General features: G+C 40.4%; 1 protein-coding gene across 3 annotated transcripts in view; it reads right to left on the minus strand.

Annotated features, from left to right (window-relative positions):
- Window positions 1–441: 441 nt before the first annotated feature.
- The window catches only part of EMP3 (epithelial membrane protein 3 (MAM blood group)), a 112,980-nt gene continuing 96,691 nt past the window's right edge, over window positions 442–16,730 (minus strand). Inside the window, exons 1-5 of one of the 3 annotated variants that reach the window (XM_026682362.2) lie at window positions 14,397–14,579; window positions 9,463–9,548; window positions 4,566–4,668; window positions 3,895–4,035; window positions 442–3,076 (exon numbers count right to left, since the gene is read on the minus strand). In XM_026682362.2, coding sequence (XP_026538147.1) covers window positions 2,907–3,076; window positions 3,895–4,035; window positions 4,566–4,668; window positions 9,463–9,540 — 492 coding nt within the window. In that variant the 5' untranslated portion in view covers window positions 9,541–9,548; window positions 14,397–14,579 and the 3' untranslated portion in view covers window positions 442–2,906. Of the gene's footprint in view, window positions 3,077–3,894; window positions 4,036–4,565; window positions 4,669–9,462; window positions 9,549–9,811; window positions 9,939–14,396; window positions 14,580–16,730 lie in introns of those variants that run through there. The other 2 variants (XM_087944893.1, XM_087944895.1) reach the window with 2 other exon arrangements.

The following is a 16,730-nucleotide window of genomic DNA, read 5'->3' on the forward strand; positions in this document are numbered from 1 at the left end:
ACGGAACAGCTTGCCTTCGGAAGTTGTGGGAGCTTCATCACTGGAGGCTTTCAAAAAGAGATTGGACTGCCATTTGTCAGAAAGGGTGTAGGGTCTACTGCTAGGGTGGGGGTTGGACTAGATGACCTTATAAGGTCCCTTCCAACTCTGTTAATCTGAAATTGCAGTCATATGACACCTTACTTTACAGCCATTGTGATTCACTTAACAACCAAACAGAAGTAACATCATAAGCCCATCGTGGTCACATTATTTTTTATGCTGACTGACTGCATCACTTAGCGATAAAGATGGTCACATTGTGTTGGCTAAAAAAGAGCTACCTGAATCATAATCTTTCATGGTCTCCTCTCTAAATATGAACTTCCCTTGTGAAAGCTAGGAGAATTGGCGTATAAAGCATTTGCCACCCCAAAGAAGGAAAATAACAGCTCTGAGAAGTCTTTTTGTTCCTTTTTAATTTCTAAAATACATATAAAATATAAAAGCCAAGAAGAAGACAAAAGGGGACATTTGTAAAACATCAATTTTGGGACTAGCAATCAAGTTGAAGGAAGACCAAACCTGTTGAAGTAAGATGGTACATAGGCATAATTTTGTGAACATTCCTCATAATTCTGTGAATATTCCCTAAACTTACGGTTTTTGGATATGCAGTGTACAGTCCCTACAATTTTCAACCAGGAGGTTGAGAATAAAGGGAGATACGTTTGGAAAATGCTAGAACACAAACCTGAAATATTTTAGTGTGGGTGGAAACAAATCATCGATGGGATTCAACCGGTGTTACTACCGGTTTGGTGACTATGTTTTGCGTACGTGTAAAGAAATCTTTAGCTGTGCCGCCTGGACAGCTGAAAAGCGCTTGTGAGCAGGTGCGCAGCATTTGAAAAGCCATTTTTTCCTGCTTTTTCAACCTCAGCTGTGCCGCACAAAGCAGCTGAGGTTGAAAAAGCAGGAAATAAAGGACAGGTAAGAGCCCAGGTGGGTGGGTGGGCCAAACAGCATCAAACACAGAACTGGTTCGGTGTCTGCTGCTCTTCAGAGCTACCGGGTAACATCCCACCCCTGGAACAAATACTATTGTCAATGTAGATCTACTGAACAGGGAGTTACAATTGGTTGTAACTCACTGAATGAAGTTACTGAAAGTTAAAGGTAGTCCTTGTTTAGTGACCGTCTCATATAGTGACCATTCATAGGTTCTCATATTTATGACCTTTACAGGTCTTCAAAGCAAAGGGAAGTTGAAGAAAGTTGTGTTTTCATTTAGTGACCGTTTTGCTTAATGACTGAATTGTCAGTCTGTTTTAGTTGCCAAATGAGGATTACCTATACAATAAAGAAATCTGGAGGTTAAGAAATAGAAACAAAGATTTCAGATGCAGAATAATCAATATCCCACTGACCAAACTTTTTATCCCACAAATCTATTTAAAAGTAATTATTTTCCCAATCGACTTTTCCTAAGTAGAATATTCTGAAGGGGAAGCATTCCAAAGAAAGGGATGAAGCTAATATGTGGGAAAAAAGGTTAAAAAAAAGTAGAAATGGCTGTACTATAGCAAGTGCATAACTGAAGCTCACTAATTTTATATATGTGTTGCATACAAAAGGCAGGATCAGTTGCATAGTTTGGCTGCCATCTTGACTTTTTTTAACCTCTCCCATAATGCTCCTATTTTTAAAATAATAAGAGGACACCTTTTAAAAGAAAAATTTTTCAGAACAAGCAACAAGCACAGATTCCTGTGACCTGTTCTTCAAACTTTTCAAAGGTCAGTGATTTTTTCAACTGCATTGTAATAGGTATTTTATCCACACTGTGTTTTAGGTCCCAAGAGACAAACGTGAAGACAGAAAAATCTGCAATAAAACCAACATGTTATAAAAACAGATTCTTATTTAAACCCCATTTTAAAATGTTTTTTAAACCTCCCACGAGAATCCTTTTATACTGTATTTCAATTTGTCTTCCATCTGCAAAAAAAAAAAAAAGAAATATATTTTATATCTATACTACCAATGCATTTCCATGTTTTTCCCATTAAAATGTATATTTCAAATACAAATTGGTGGGGGAATTGTCTGCCATACTTCAGGTTATCAAAAAGGAAGATTATTCATTTAAAAGAAACACTACAGGAGGAATATATTGTTCCCTCATTTGCAAAAGTAAAAAGTGGCTACAATCTACATGTACGTAATTACAAAAAGAAGAAGCAAAAATTTCTCCAGATACTAGGAAAATAGGCCGATAGGATGGCATGATGTCATATCATTTTGCCAGCAAAATATTCATGTATTTAATTCATGGTAACCTCTCAAAGACTAAAGAAATGCCCACTGTATGGAGGCACAACTTTAACTTCCCATATCATGGGAGGTATATAAAAATACAGGTAGTCCTTGACTTACAACCATTCCTTTACTGACATGTTTGAAGTTACAACAGCACTGAAAAATAATTGTCGCACTTAATGACCACTGCAGCATCCCCATGTCCATGGGATCAAAATTTGGACGCTACACAACTAGCTTCTGGAAAACTAAGCCAATGAGGAAAGCCGGATTTCCTTAATGACCACATGGTTCACTTAACAACTGCAGTGATTTCCTTAACAGCTGTAGCCAAAAGTTGATAAAACGGGGCACCATTCACTTAAAAATGGTCTTACTTAGCAACGGAGATTTGGGGCTCAATTCTGGTCATAGGTCGAGGACTACCTGTATGCAAATGAAAATCATGTAGTTATAATGCAAGAACCCCCACGGATCAAGTTACCCATTGCATAGAATTTTGTGCCATGAGTGATTTCAAAAACTGCGAAGAATGAATGCATAGCTAAATTGAAAGGAGAACACGTCTCTTTCCAAGATAAATGGAGAAGTTCCTCTGTTGTAAGTCACTCTTTTTTCCGGAGGTGGATGTAGACAATCCCACTGACAAGAGCCAAGGGAAAAGCAAGCCAGGCTAGCACGAAGCAATGACCATAAGAGCCACCAGGCATTCGGCTTTGCTGGAACGTGCCCACATGGATAGTGTAGATCAAGGCAGCTGTGAACACTGAGGCAGCTGGGAAGAAACCAATAAAAGGTGAAGTAGGATCAAGTTATAGCTCCATCTTGCTTCCTCTTTTTCAGCAAGCAACCCAAAATATAATCAGATCTTTCCCATTTATATAGACAATTCCTAGAGTGCAAAATCTTACTAGCCGTCTATTCAGATCAGCAATAAGCACCCCAGGATCAAAGAATTCAGAGCACGAGAGCTAAGTGGGAAGAATGGAGGGATGGAGGCAGGGGAGAGACTTATGATGTTTGGGAAGTTCTTAAACTACAACTTCTTATTGGTAATTCTGATTGGAATAGCTGGGATCAGCCTTTCTTAACCTTGACAACTTTAAGACAGGTGGACTTCAACTCCCAGAATTCCCCAGACAGCCATTTTGGTTTGGGAATTCTTGGAGTTGAAGTCCACCCATCTTAAAGTCACCCATCTAAAGGCTATTTGAAGAGCCAAGCTTTGCCACTCCTGAGCTCCACTTCTTAACTGGGGCTTGCAAGGTCCTTACATTAAAAAAATAATTTGGGCAAATGGAACACAACCAGATTCATCCGGGATTCCAATGAAATAGCTGAACATTTTGCAAATCATTCCAATTAAGTTAGACCTTAACATGCTAGGGAATTCTGGGAGTTGAAGTGTACACACCTTCAAATGGCTACAGTTGAGAAACTTTGATTTATGCAGTGCCCCCTTCCATTTACATTTTGCATACGGAAATATCCGTTCCCCTACAACTTAGCCTCAATTTCTTCCTTGTAGATGCTACCACCTCTCTTGTACTGTGATTTTACAGCCTCCAAATGATGATTAAATTGGACTCTTACCAGTCAATATTTGGAAAATTCCCGTGGCATAAAACAGGCTTCCCCGCTTCATCGTGTAAAGCTGCCACATGAAAATAATGAAGGCTAAACTGGAGAAAAGAAGGCTTAAAACCATGAATGCCTGGACACCATGAAGCCATTCTGGGGAGAGAAACCATTGAAGAGAAAAGACCATTAAGAGCAGACCTTACCAATCAGCCCTCTCCAGTAAATTTTCCAGCAGCCTAAATGGCTAAAGCATTTCAATCATGTTTACTGGGAAATTTTGAGTGCTGAGGAGCACCTGGTTTGGGAAAGGCTCCATAAATGCTCTCTATCTTGAAGCAGAATAGTGAAAATCACACAACCATACCATAAAACCTTTTCTCCACCCTCTTGCCAAGTTTGGTCCTTTCCTGCAGATTTTCGGAAATGATCAGGCTGTGTGCGAGGGAGGGGTTAAACACATCATAAGTCATGAGTCTCAGCGTGCCCATAAGAGATCTAAGTCCAGCCCATCTCAAATAGCTTCTCGCTCATTTCCCTTGACTTTTAGTAGCTCAGATTCTTGCAGAGAGCTTAAGCTTGCAATAGATTTTTATATACATTTGAACTGCCTAAATCTCCTGATTTCCCTGACATTTGACACAGCTGATCCTGCGCCATTTCCACAAAACTCAATTTATACTCACTACTGTCAGACACCGGGTGACAAGTCCAATTCTGGTGCTGATTATCCATCAGACATTCATTCCAGATGTTCACTGAGTCACTATTAGGCAGAACCCACCATGACTAGGACAAAAACAAAAAACAAAAAAACAAAGACAGAAAAGTTAGGACAGAAATGATGAAGCCAAAGAGGGTCACCTTTCCAAATGGGAGAATGAGTGTTAATAAACTGCCTTCAACCCATAACTGGTTGGGGAATCCAAATAAAATCTCATTTTTGCAATGCCAGCAGGAGACCCTATACCATTTCAGAAGTGGCTATCCAGTCTCTTCCGAAAGACCTCCAGTGATGGAGCACCAACAACTTTAAAGGCAAGTTGTTCCACTAATCAATTGTTCTCACAGTTAGAAAGCTTCTCCTTTATTCCAAGTTGCTTCTATAGATAGCTAGGCAGAATAAATGAATGAATGCAGTGGTGGGACTCAATTTTTTTTGCTACCGGTTCTGTGGGCATGGCTTGGGCATGGCTTGGTGGGCGTGGCAGAGGAAGGATTTTGCAAAGTCCCCATTCCCTCCCCACTCCAGGAGGAAGGTTATAATAAAATCCCCATTCCCTCCCCACCCCACTAACCTGCTTTCCAGCTCCGTTCTCCTGTGCAGGGCAACAAAAGAAGACCCAGCCGATCTGCTGGGACTCAGGAAGCAGAGAATAGATGGGGGAGCTGGGACCAGTCAAAGGTGGTATTTGCTGGTTCTGCAAACTACTCAAAATTTCCGTTACTGGTTTTCCAGAACTGGTCAGAACCTGCTGAATACCACCTCTGAATGAATGAATGAATGAATGAATGAATCCTTGAAATTGAATTGCATATTATACAGGCAGTCTTCAAATTTATGATTGATCTCTTAGCAACCAATCAAAGTTCAAATAGTCCTACTTTGATACTATTATGACCTGGATTCAAGTTCTGACGGTCGCCCCTCTCCTCATTACTATATGACTAAACTTCAAGCACTTAGCAACACAACTGCATTCGGAAACATTTGCATTTTTCATGGTCACATGACTTCCCTTTATAACAGTTTCACCCAAAATCAACGCTTCCGATATTATTAAAAAAAACACCATCCATTCATTTAATGACCATGGGGCTTCACTTAATGATTGCTGCGAAAAAGATTGTAAAATGGACTCTGTCCTATGACTGGCCCATTTTATGACTATCATGACCTACAATCAAGATGGACAAGCTCCATTACGATCATAATTAGGACCACCTGAACTGTAATTGTAAAATTTGTTTCTCCCTCCTGTGCAATCAGGGAGGGAAAATATATTCAATGGAACAAGAAGCATTTGAAAACATTCTGGCTTTCCAAATATTTTTCCACAACTTTTTCTCTTTAAGCTTTTCTTCTGTAATTGGTTTTATGTGCAGTCTGGTAGTGATCCTGCCAAGCTCTGGAAAACTACAGATTCCTGAATCCTTATAACTTCTCCAAATCTCAGTTCTTCTTTCCTGGTATGGGCCCATTCTGTCCCCTCGCTCTATTCCTTCGTTTTCTTCTCTTAGTGGACACCGATTTTGATTTTTTTTTAAAAAAAAAAGATGTCATATACAGGTAGTCCTCGACGTATGACCACAATTGAGCCCAAAATTTATGTTGTTAAGTGAGAAATGTATTAAGTGAGTTTACCCCCATTTTATGATTTTTTTTTTCCTCACCACATTTCCTCACTGCAGTTCTTAAATTAGTACCATGGGGGTTAAGGGAATCTGGTTTTCCCCGTTGAGTTTGCCTGTTAGAAAGTAGCAAAGGATGGTCGCATGACCATGGGATGCTGCAACCATCATAAATGTGAGTCAGTTGTCAAGCATCCAAAGGTAAATCACGTGACCATGGGGATGCTACAATGGTCTTAGGTGTGAAAAATGGTCATAAGTCACTTTTTCCAGTGCCGTTGTAACTTTGAATGGTTGAACTGTTGTAAGAACTACCTATTCAACTGTTGAGAACTACCTATTCAAGTAATCCTCAACTTACGACCAATACTTTAGTGACCGTTCAAAGTTACAACGGCATTGAAAAAACTGATTTATGCCCATACAGCATCCCTTGTACCTTATGAGCACAGGATAGAGCACCAAGAGCATCCCTTTGGCGAAACATAGGCAGAAATCCAACAGGTGACTTTTCTTCTTTTCCACTGTGGCCAGGAGGGAAGGAAAAACGATTAGTCCTCAACTTATAAACATTTGTTTGGTGATCATTCTAAGTACAACAGTACTGAAAAAAGTGATTTATGATCTTTTTTCACACTTACGACTGTTATAATATTCCCATAGTCACATTATTAAAATTGGGATAGTTGGCAACTGGCTTGTGTTTATGACGGTTGCATGGCCTGAGGTCGTAGGATCCCCTTTTGTGACCTTCTGACAATGGGGAAGCCAGATTCACTTAACAACTGTGTTACCAACTTAACATCTGCAGTGATTCACTTAACAACTGTGGCAAGAAAGGCCGTAAAATGGGACAAAACCCACTTAACAATTGTCTTGCTTAGCGATGGAAATTTTGGTCTCAATTGTGGTCACAAGTCGAGGACTATCTGTATTTAGGCCTCCTGAAGGTGTAACTGGTGGAAACCCTAATCTACTATAAAAGAATCAAGTTTGGGGAGCAGCAAAAGGGAAAAGTTGCATGGGGAGAAATAAACAAAAGAGTTAAAACAAATCTCTTGCAAAATTACTTTCACTCCAAGTGAAACAACAGGGGACACAATGTAATGTATCCATTAAATGTCTCAAACACAAACATTTTAAGGCAGGGTTTCTCAACCTTGCAATTTTAAGATGTGCGGACTTCAACTCCCAAAACTCCCCAGCCAAATTGGTAGCTGGCGAATTCTGGGAATTAATGTTCACCCACCTTCAAGCTGCCAAAGTTGAAAAACACTGCCTTGTGGAATTCAACTGTATGGTAATTTTGGCTTATTTTATTTTGTTGGAAAGGTACAGATTCCTTATTCAAGATAAAATTATTAATGAGTTAAACAAGTCATATGTACAAATTTTTCAAAGTGGAAACAGGATTCATGGTTGCAACCCAGCCTTTTCCTGTGTTAACAGGCATGGTTCTGCGATTTTTTTTAATCAACAAACTACTAATCCTGAAGGGTTTGTCAGAGATTCCTGAAGCAAGGAAAGAGACACAGATTTGTTTGTTCAAATCTGTCTCTTTCCCCAGCAGAGGTTCAAAATGCTGCCACTGACAATTCATCATTCAAAACAGACACACATACACACAAAACCATCTTAAATCGGAGGGGGTTAATATCAACAATCTTCCCAAAACTAGTTGTCAGACTAACAAAATATGCAGATAGAGACATTTCCTTTGGGGATCAGTATAAAGCAGAATAAGACAATCTTTTATTTAAAGAAATCTGTTTTAAATTTAAAGGAGAAAAAAGAAATGTACAATACTTTAAGCTAAAAAAAATCAAGCCCATAAAGGTTTTTCAGGTTGTGTTATATTCCCCATCAGAGTTTTAGTTGGTGCTCATTTCCCAAATACATTTTTGTTTACCTTTTAAGAGGGCTCTTCCAAAACATAAAGGGTGTGCATAAGTATGTTTACAGATGTGTAAATAACTCTGCTTTGGGGGAGAAACAAAGACCAATTAGAAATGCAAGGAGCAAGAAGAATTTCAGGCAGAAATATAATGCCATCCGGAGTCTTTGAAGTGTCTATGGCCTTCTCCTAGGCTTTACTCTTGACATCTGAGGAGCAATTATTTTGAATAAAAAAAACTGTGGCTGGCATTTTCAAGGGATTCTCTTCAGATCAGTTTATGTGAATCCTTCACACATATTTAGCTTATGAATATATCTTATTATTCTTAACAGAGAGATGAGTAAATCTGTAGAAGCCAAGATCATCTGGAGCACATCTGAATGTCCTTTAACTGCCTTTAACTTTGGTTCAAAGTCTTTGGCTAGCCAATCTTGAAGAAAACAACCAGATGACATAGCCTTCATCTTTAGCTCTTAAACCAAGGCAGATTAATTTCTTATTTTTCTGAACGGAAAACTTCTCTTCTCTTCATACCAGCCTTGTTACCCACATAACTGGTTGTTTGATGGTGATCAAACTTCTATTGCAAAAGGTGAGAGATCAAGCCAACTACGTCAATGTGTCCTTCATTTTTATCATTATTTTTTCAGCAACAGATAGTGATGATGGGTAGAAGTAAGTTGTTCAGCATTTTTTTCCTTTATTCCAACCCACGTTACTATATGTGTAAAACCTTCATCCCAGCAATAAATATTTTATCACCTGGATAAATAGGTGATGGTTACATACTAAAATATAGAAGGAGGTTAGAATGGCTTGTTAATGTAGAAGAAAAGGCGGGACTTAGGGAGAGGTGGAGTCAAGGAAGCAATCAGTCTGGAGTCCTTTCATTCCCACAAGCAATCCAACTCCCTTTGAATTCTGTTGACTCTTATCTAGCGCCAGTTTAGTGCTGGTCATTAGTTGACTAGATTCTTGTGTATAAGTACGAGCAATAAATTAGCTTAACTGCAACTTAACATGTGATCCTGATTCTTCCTGCCTGATAGCTATGGGGTTTGTTTTTTCTTCCAAGTGAAATGCTGAGCAAAATTATTTACTATCCTTGATTAAAACCCGGTACCTCATCAAAGAGTCAGATAAAATTGTCCCTACAATTGAGCTTACTAAATCATGCAGCACCCCTTGCGAAGTCCAGATGGCTAGGTAATTCTGAGAATAGTAGCTAACAGAACTGGGCAGAGAAGGGTAGGGAATGTTGAACTAGCTAAGCAGCTGTCAAACAAACATTAAACCTGCAGATTAAGCACTGAAAAATTTCAGTTCTTGCTTACCTTATCCAAGGTGGCTACAAAGAGTAAGATGAGGATAAGAACGTGGAGGGCTGTGACGGCAAAAAGAAGGAAACTCATCCTGGAAGCTGAATGGAGAGAAGAAAAACAAGGATTAAGCTTACACGTTTCCTTCCTCGCGGCTGGTTAAACCAACTTGGAACCAGTATTCCCAACCAATATTAATTCCACTGTGTCTCCCCAAACTGATAAATTCTGCTCTCTCCAGATTCTGCGTCCCATAAGCTTCCTCTCTGTTATCCAGCCGTTTCCCATGTCCCTTTTCCAAGGATTCACAAATCTCAATTCCAAAGGGGGGGAAAAAATGAAAATTTTCTCCCGTTACCCAGACCTTAGCCAGTTTATTCCAAATTGCCTCAGGATGCTCAGATTTTGAAGCCCGTCCTTAAATGCAACGTATTTCCTCCTACCGCATGTCAAAGAAAGAAGAATCTGGGCTCCTGCAGCTAGTTTAAATTCCTGTGGCTGTAAGCCTGGCTTAATATGATCCAGATGTTCTGGAATTATGTGAGCTGTGGGCAAGAGGGAGGGAGGTAAAAAAGGGGTAGTAATTGCCTAGCTATGTTGCCGCCCTTTTCAGGCCCATCAAGATTGCACACGCGCTCGCATACAGTTTGTTTTCCTCCAAACGGTGAAGAGGGAGTCTGGTGTTTTTCAACCATGGCAACTTTAAGACATGTGGACTTCTATCCTAGGAATTCTGAGAGTTGAAGTCCACATGTCTTAGTATCATAGCTGGAAGGGACCTTAGAGGGACCCCTACCCATGGCAGGAGACCTTGTGTCATCTCACACAAAAGGTTGTCCAATCTTTTGTTGCTAAAGTTGAGAAACGTCATAATAGGCAGTGCAGAGCAGAGAAAAGAAATCTGGGGCTGTGTTTAGAATTAAGCAATAAATGTTTCCACTTTTCTCATCTGAATCTTATTGCTAGTTGTTTTTTTTCCCCCAGTTTGTTTTAGTGCCAAAATTCCCCTCGCTATATGGTTTCATGGATGAGGAATGTGGCTCAGGTTTGTGTTTTCTTCCACACTGTCAAATTTATCACCAGGTATTCCATTAACAACAAATCTGATTCTCTAGTGGGGTTACTTGTATGATCATATTCTGGCTGCAATCTATGAGTTACATTTCTACTTTGCAATGTACTTATTAATCTGGCATTTAAAACAGATTTAATACAGGTAGTCCTCGACTTAAGACCACAATTAAGCTCAAAATTTCTGTTGCTAAGTGAGATGGGTATGAGTTTTGACCCATTCTATGACCTTTCTTGCCATAGTTATTAAGTGAATCACTGCAGTTGTTGTTAGTAACATGGTTGTTAAATGAATCTGGCTTCCCCATTGACTACTTGTCGGAAGGTCACAAAAGGTAATCACATAACCCAAGGACATTGCAACCATTGGAAATATGAACCAGTTGCCAAGCATCCGTATTTTGATAATGTGACCATGAGGATGCTGCAATGGTCACAAGTGTGAAAACCGGTCATGTCACTTTTTTTAGTGCTGTTGTAATTTTGCTATTAAATAAATAGTTTGTAAATAGAAGACTATCTATAATTCATCACCTTCAACTTATGAATGGAAGAATTTTGGCTAATCCATTAATTCAATTGTTTTGGATAATTCAAGCCATCTTTAATCTATTGTAGTTCATACCATAAAATGTGCTGGCCAGAGGGCTGTTGAAAATTGAAGCTTAACCCCAACCATAACTTGGCCAATGATATGAGGCATCGGAATTTTTGACTTGGCAATATTTGGGAGGTCCCATGTTACTCATCCCCAAACTCTAGCATGGATGACCAATTCTCTGAGGTTTAATCACATGATACTGAGATGGGAGTCATACATTATTGTTACTTAAAATAAAATGGAAGTGGCCTAAATCTTGTAAAATCTCATCTGGGCAGTGTGAGACAACAATAGCAACATTGTCCTCCTCCTCTAGTAAGAAAACATTTTGGGGTCAAGTCTCACTAATGGCCTTCAAATTCCTGAGCTTTGAAAAAAAAATCATTTCATGTTTTGAATAGTTCTTAACCTTTTGTATCTTGAGTCCTTGTTAGAGCCAGGTGAAACCTACAGGTCCCTTCTCAGAAACCTATTTTTACATGTATAAAATAAAATAGTGAAACCAGTTGTAAATGTTATCCCATCAAAGTCCACAAACACCCCCTGAAATCTATGCATAGGCCTCCAACTCCACAGACTACAGGTTAAGTATCCCTGTTTTAGAATAAAATAAGACACCCAATCTGGTGTCTTCTATAGCTGAGAATTCCAGGAGCTGTAGTCCCCATATCTCTCTCTGTGTGTGTATTAATTGGATAATATGAGTGTAAACAATGGATAACCACAGATATGTCAGATATTCTGAGTATGGCTGCAGTTTAGCAGATCTCATTATTATCCACTTTGTCATGCTTTTCAATCTGATCTGCTTCTTCACTTAAGACTCAATATTATTCTTGAAGGGACATTTCCTTCATTTGTAATCTAAACAGAAATTCTCCATGGACTAAAACTTGATTGTTAAAATTCTCTTCTGCTTTCTGGTTTCACATGGACATAACTGCCAAGTGACATTTTTCAGACTAAAAAAGGCGTTCCCTTCCTTGAGTAATTCTCCACCAAGAATTGGAGTTTCCTGACCTAGGCAGTAAACAACCTTCTCCGACCAAGGAGAAAATCAGAGGATGGCTAGACCAGGAAGGCTGTGAAAGAGTTAACCTACTGCTAAATCAAAAGGCACTCGTTCTTGGAAAGTTTGGTTACTCTGCAAAGATGCCCAAAACTGCATAATTATAAGGTAACATACACAAAAATAAGTTCTGCAAACTTGGCAGCCCTCCCTGCCCTACAAAAAAATAGGGGAAACCTTGAACAATGCAGCATACGATTAAAATGAAGCACTGTTGTATTGGAAGAGATGTACAGGTAGTCCTCGACTTACAACCACAATCCAAAATTTATGTTGCCATGTGAGAAATTTGTTCAGTTTTGCCCCATTTAATGACCTTTCTTGTCCCATTTGTTAAGTGAATCACTGCAGCTGTTAAATTAGTAACACTGTTATTAAGTGAATCTGGCTTTTCCATTGCTTGTCTGGTCACAAAAGGAGATCATATTACCCTGGGACACTGCAACCATCATACCTATGAGTCATTGCCAAGTATCTGAATATAATTCTATGACCATGAGCATGCTGCAACGGGCATAAGTGCAAAAAATGCTCATAAGCCACTTTTTTCAGTGCTGTTGTAACTTTGAAGTCACAAAATGAACTGTTGTAAGTTGAGGACTACCCTGTAATTGAAGGAAAGTTTGCATAGAATGAACTATGCTTTCCAGCACACAATATTCTGTATGTATTTATTCAGCAAAATTTATAGCCAATGAGACTTTTTTTCTGAGTATGTGTGCATTGGGCTCCAGATTTAATTTAAAATTCTATGGGCAGTCCTTGACTTTCAACCGTTCATTTAGTGACTGTTAGAAGTTACAATGGCGGTCCAAAGTGATTTACAACCGTTCTTTGCACGGTATCCCCGTGATCATGTGATCAAAATTTAGGTGCTTGGCAACCAGCATATTATATTTACAAAGTCAGTGCTGGAAACCATTGCCAACAACCACCTAACTGCAGTGATTCATTTAACAACCACGGTGAAAAAGGTAAAATTGGATGTGACTCACTTTACAACCACCTTGCTTAGCAACCGAAATTCTGGCCTCAATTTGATCGTAACTCAAGGACTACCTGTATTTAAATCTTAAAAGTTATATGGTAATCTGCATGAAATCACTTTTTCATTTTCAAAAGTCTTCCATCTTGTCCTTTCTGACAGATTTAAAAGCTGCTTAACAGGGTACAACAAACAGAAAGAAATCAAATGTATTAACCATAAGTGAGTTGGGTTTTGCATTCGACTGGGATGTAATAAACCCATTTTAGAAGCGCATCTAAAATGGGGAATCTGTAGTTTTCCAGATGTGGCTGAATGGCAACTCCTACCAAAAGCCCCAACAAACAGCAAGGACCGGAGAGCAATTGGACAACACCCTCAGGAAGATCATACATGTCCACCTCCTTCTTTACAACTTCTCACACCCAGATTTTCCCCAATACAGTTGGTTTGGAATGAGGGCAGAACTGAAACCCCTAAAAGTTTATTTTATGCCAAAATTTCTCGCACTCCACACCCCCTGCTACTTCTCCAACAACATCCCTCTGCCTCCCAAGAATGAGCGTTTTGAAATCTATTAAGAATCTCGATTGGCCAAAAATTTGGGGGTTCGAGAGATGGAGCCTCCCATTGGCAGCTATTCCACTACCTTTTCCCCTCAATAATTTTAAATTAAAAGTTTGATAAAGGAATGTAAGCATAACATGCCTTCGGACTCTCTCTCTCTCTCTCTCTCTCTCTCTCTCTCTCTCTCTTTAAAAAAGACTGCTGTTAACAGACTAGCCAAAATACGGTGCCAAGCGATTTAAAAAAAAAAAAACACTCAACGAAAGCAACGATCCGCGTCCAGAAAGCAAGGCGCGAAGAATAAGGGATGTTGGGCGGGTGAGAAAAGCGATCGCTGGAGAAAGGATGGGCGGTTTAGGGATTACATTAGATGGCGGGGAAGGCGGGGGGCGAGTAGATCGGCCGTCTGATAGGACGGCGCCGTTTCTCTCCTTCTCCCGATCCTTTTCCAGCGAGTAAAGAAACCGCTTGCTGTCCTTCGTCGCCTTCCCGCCTCTCACGAGTCCTCCCCAAGTCTTGAACTGATGAGATCTCGCACCCCTCCCTCCTAAACCCCTAAGAAAGTCTATCCTCCCCCCCCACATACATATCGATTCTCACTTCGATCAGAACGACCCACTCGCAACTTTCTCTCCTTCCCGAGCGAGTTTAATTACCTGTTGGAAGCGCAGGGCTGGGCAGGGGTGCAGCCGATCGGTCGCCGTGGGCGCTCAGTGCTTTCCTCGGAAGTTTTTTTCCTCTGGACAGCCCCCGCTTTTTCTTTTTTTTAATACAAATTTAGTTCATCCTGCTCGTACCACGTTCTCCTCGCCCTGCCCTTGGCTTCTGGCCATGTGGGTGGGAGCAGAGAGCGCGTGGCTGGCCAGACGCCTCAGAGAAGAGAACTGGGGGAAAGGATGGGCCGGGGTGGGGGGTGGGGGTCGCTTTAGAGACCCCCCCCGGCTTTTCCAGAGGGCTGGGTCGCTTCCCCTCCCCTCTGCCTCATTTTTGCCAGTTGCTGCAAGGAGAGGCAGATTCAGGTACTCCTTGACCTGTCACACAATTGAGCCCAAAATGTATGTTTTTAAGTGAAAAATGTGTTAAGTGAATTTGTCCCATTTTACGATTTTTCTTGCCACATTTGTTAACTGAATCACTGCTGCTGTTAAATTAGTAACATGGTTGTTAAGTGAATCTGGCTTCTCCATTGACTTTCCTTGTCAGGAAGTCGCAAAATGACTCCTGAATACTGCAACCGTCATAAATATGAGTATCACGTGTAAATCATGTGACCACTGGGATGCTATGCTGCAACTGTCATAAGTGTGAAAAATGGTCATGTCACTTTTTTCAGTGCCTTTGTAACTTAGAATAGTCGCTAAATGGACTGTTGTAAGTCGAGGACTACCTGTAGTTCTTGACCCATGACCACAGTTGAGCCCAAAATTTTCATTGCTAAGCAAGACGTTAAGTGAGTTCAGTCCCATTTTAGGACCTTTTTTTGCCACAGCTGTTAAGTGAATCGCTCCAGTTGTTAAGTTAGTGACCCGACTGTTAAGTTTGCTTGTCAGAAAGTCACAAAAAGGATTCACATAATCCCGGGTCACTGTGACATCATAGATATGTTCCAGTTGCCAAGCATCTGAATTTTGATCACATGACCATCGGTATCCTGCAACGGTCATCAGCATGAAAAATACTCATAAGTCACTTTTTTTCAGTGATGTTGCAACTTCAAATGGTCACTAAACGAATAGTTGTAAGTCAAGGACTACCTGTTTTCTCCTCCCTTCAGCCTATGCGGGGAGGGAAAAAGAGTCACCTGTTGGATTTCTGCCTGTATCTCACCAAAAAGACGAACCAGGAGGAAGGAGCAGTCTTGGTGCTTTCAGAAGTTGTGGGAGCTTTGTTAGAGATACACCCTAGCAGAATTTGCACGGCAGTCAGGCAGGCAGGCAAATATGTGAGATAAACGTTTTTGTAGCTTACACTCAGTAAAACAGATACACTGTGCTAGTTAAATAGTTTATTCCAGTAAGAGTTTTATCATAGTCAAACGGTCCATATATCATTCACTAGTTCAGTCCGTTCGGGGATTATTCAGTTGCAAAGTCCAGTGTCGAAAAAGAGGTTAGTAAACTTACAAATATCAGTCCAGTAATATATATCCTCGCAGTAGAGATATAAAGAAGTCAAACCTCCTTTCTTCCTTCCACGTTCAAAAACTCAGCAGCAGGGAACACGCAGTTAGCAAACCATCAATCCAGCATAGTCAGCAATCCAGCAGGTTCTCTTGCTCCCTCTTATGGCGGTTTTACAACCGCACCCAAAATTACATGCTTTGCAGTTTAAAGTGACACACACTTAAACTTACTATCATAGTTTATATATATTATTTTACCCAAACTACGTTAGGTAACCTTGTTATTCCTAACAAGCTTCATCACTAGAAGCTTTCCAGGAGAGACTGGACTGTCATCTGTCAAAAATGGTGTAGGGCAGGGCTGTCAAACTCGCGGCCCACAAACCAGATGTGTCACATGCTGGTTTAGCAAACCACTCCCGGTTTAGCAAAAGGGGAAAAAGTCCTGATATGTCACAGGACACAGCCTTGACAGTGTGAGTTTGGGACCTCTGGTGTAAGGCCTGCTTGGGCAGGGGGGCTTGGACTAGATGATGTATAAGGTCTCTTCCAACTCTGTTAATCTGTATCCTGTGCTCAGACTGTACAAGTGATGCCGCACAGCTCGAAATTCAGGATTGACATCTTATTACAGCCCTCTTTAGAGATTCACCTCTGATCAGACCATTCCTATTCTTTGTGGTTTGATAGGCTTCATTTGCCCCAAAACTGGTGCCTTTGAGTTCTTGTAAACTCATGCTTGAGTCAGATATCCAGCCACTTTGTCTTCTCTGCACAGGTAGCCCACAACTTAAGGCAGGGATGTCAAACTCGTTTTCATTGAGAGCCACACTGGGGTTGTTTGACCTCACGGCTAGGGGATGGGCGT

Source organism: Notechis scutatus, chromosome Z (genome assembly GCF_049901735.1).
Source record: "Notechis scutatus isolate UNSWTSFEM ecotype Mainland chromosome Z, rNotScu1.2, whole genome shotgun sequence".
Lineage (NCBI taxonomy): Eukaryota > Metazoa > Chordata > Lepidosauria > Squamata > Elapidae > Notechis > Notechis scutatus.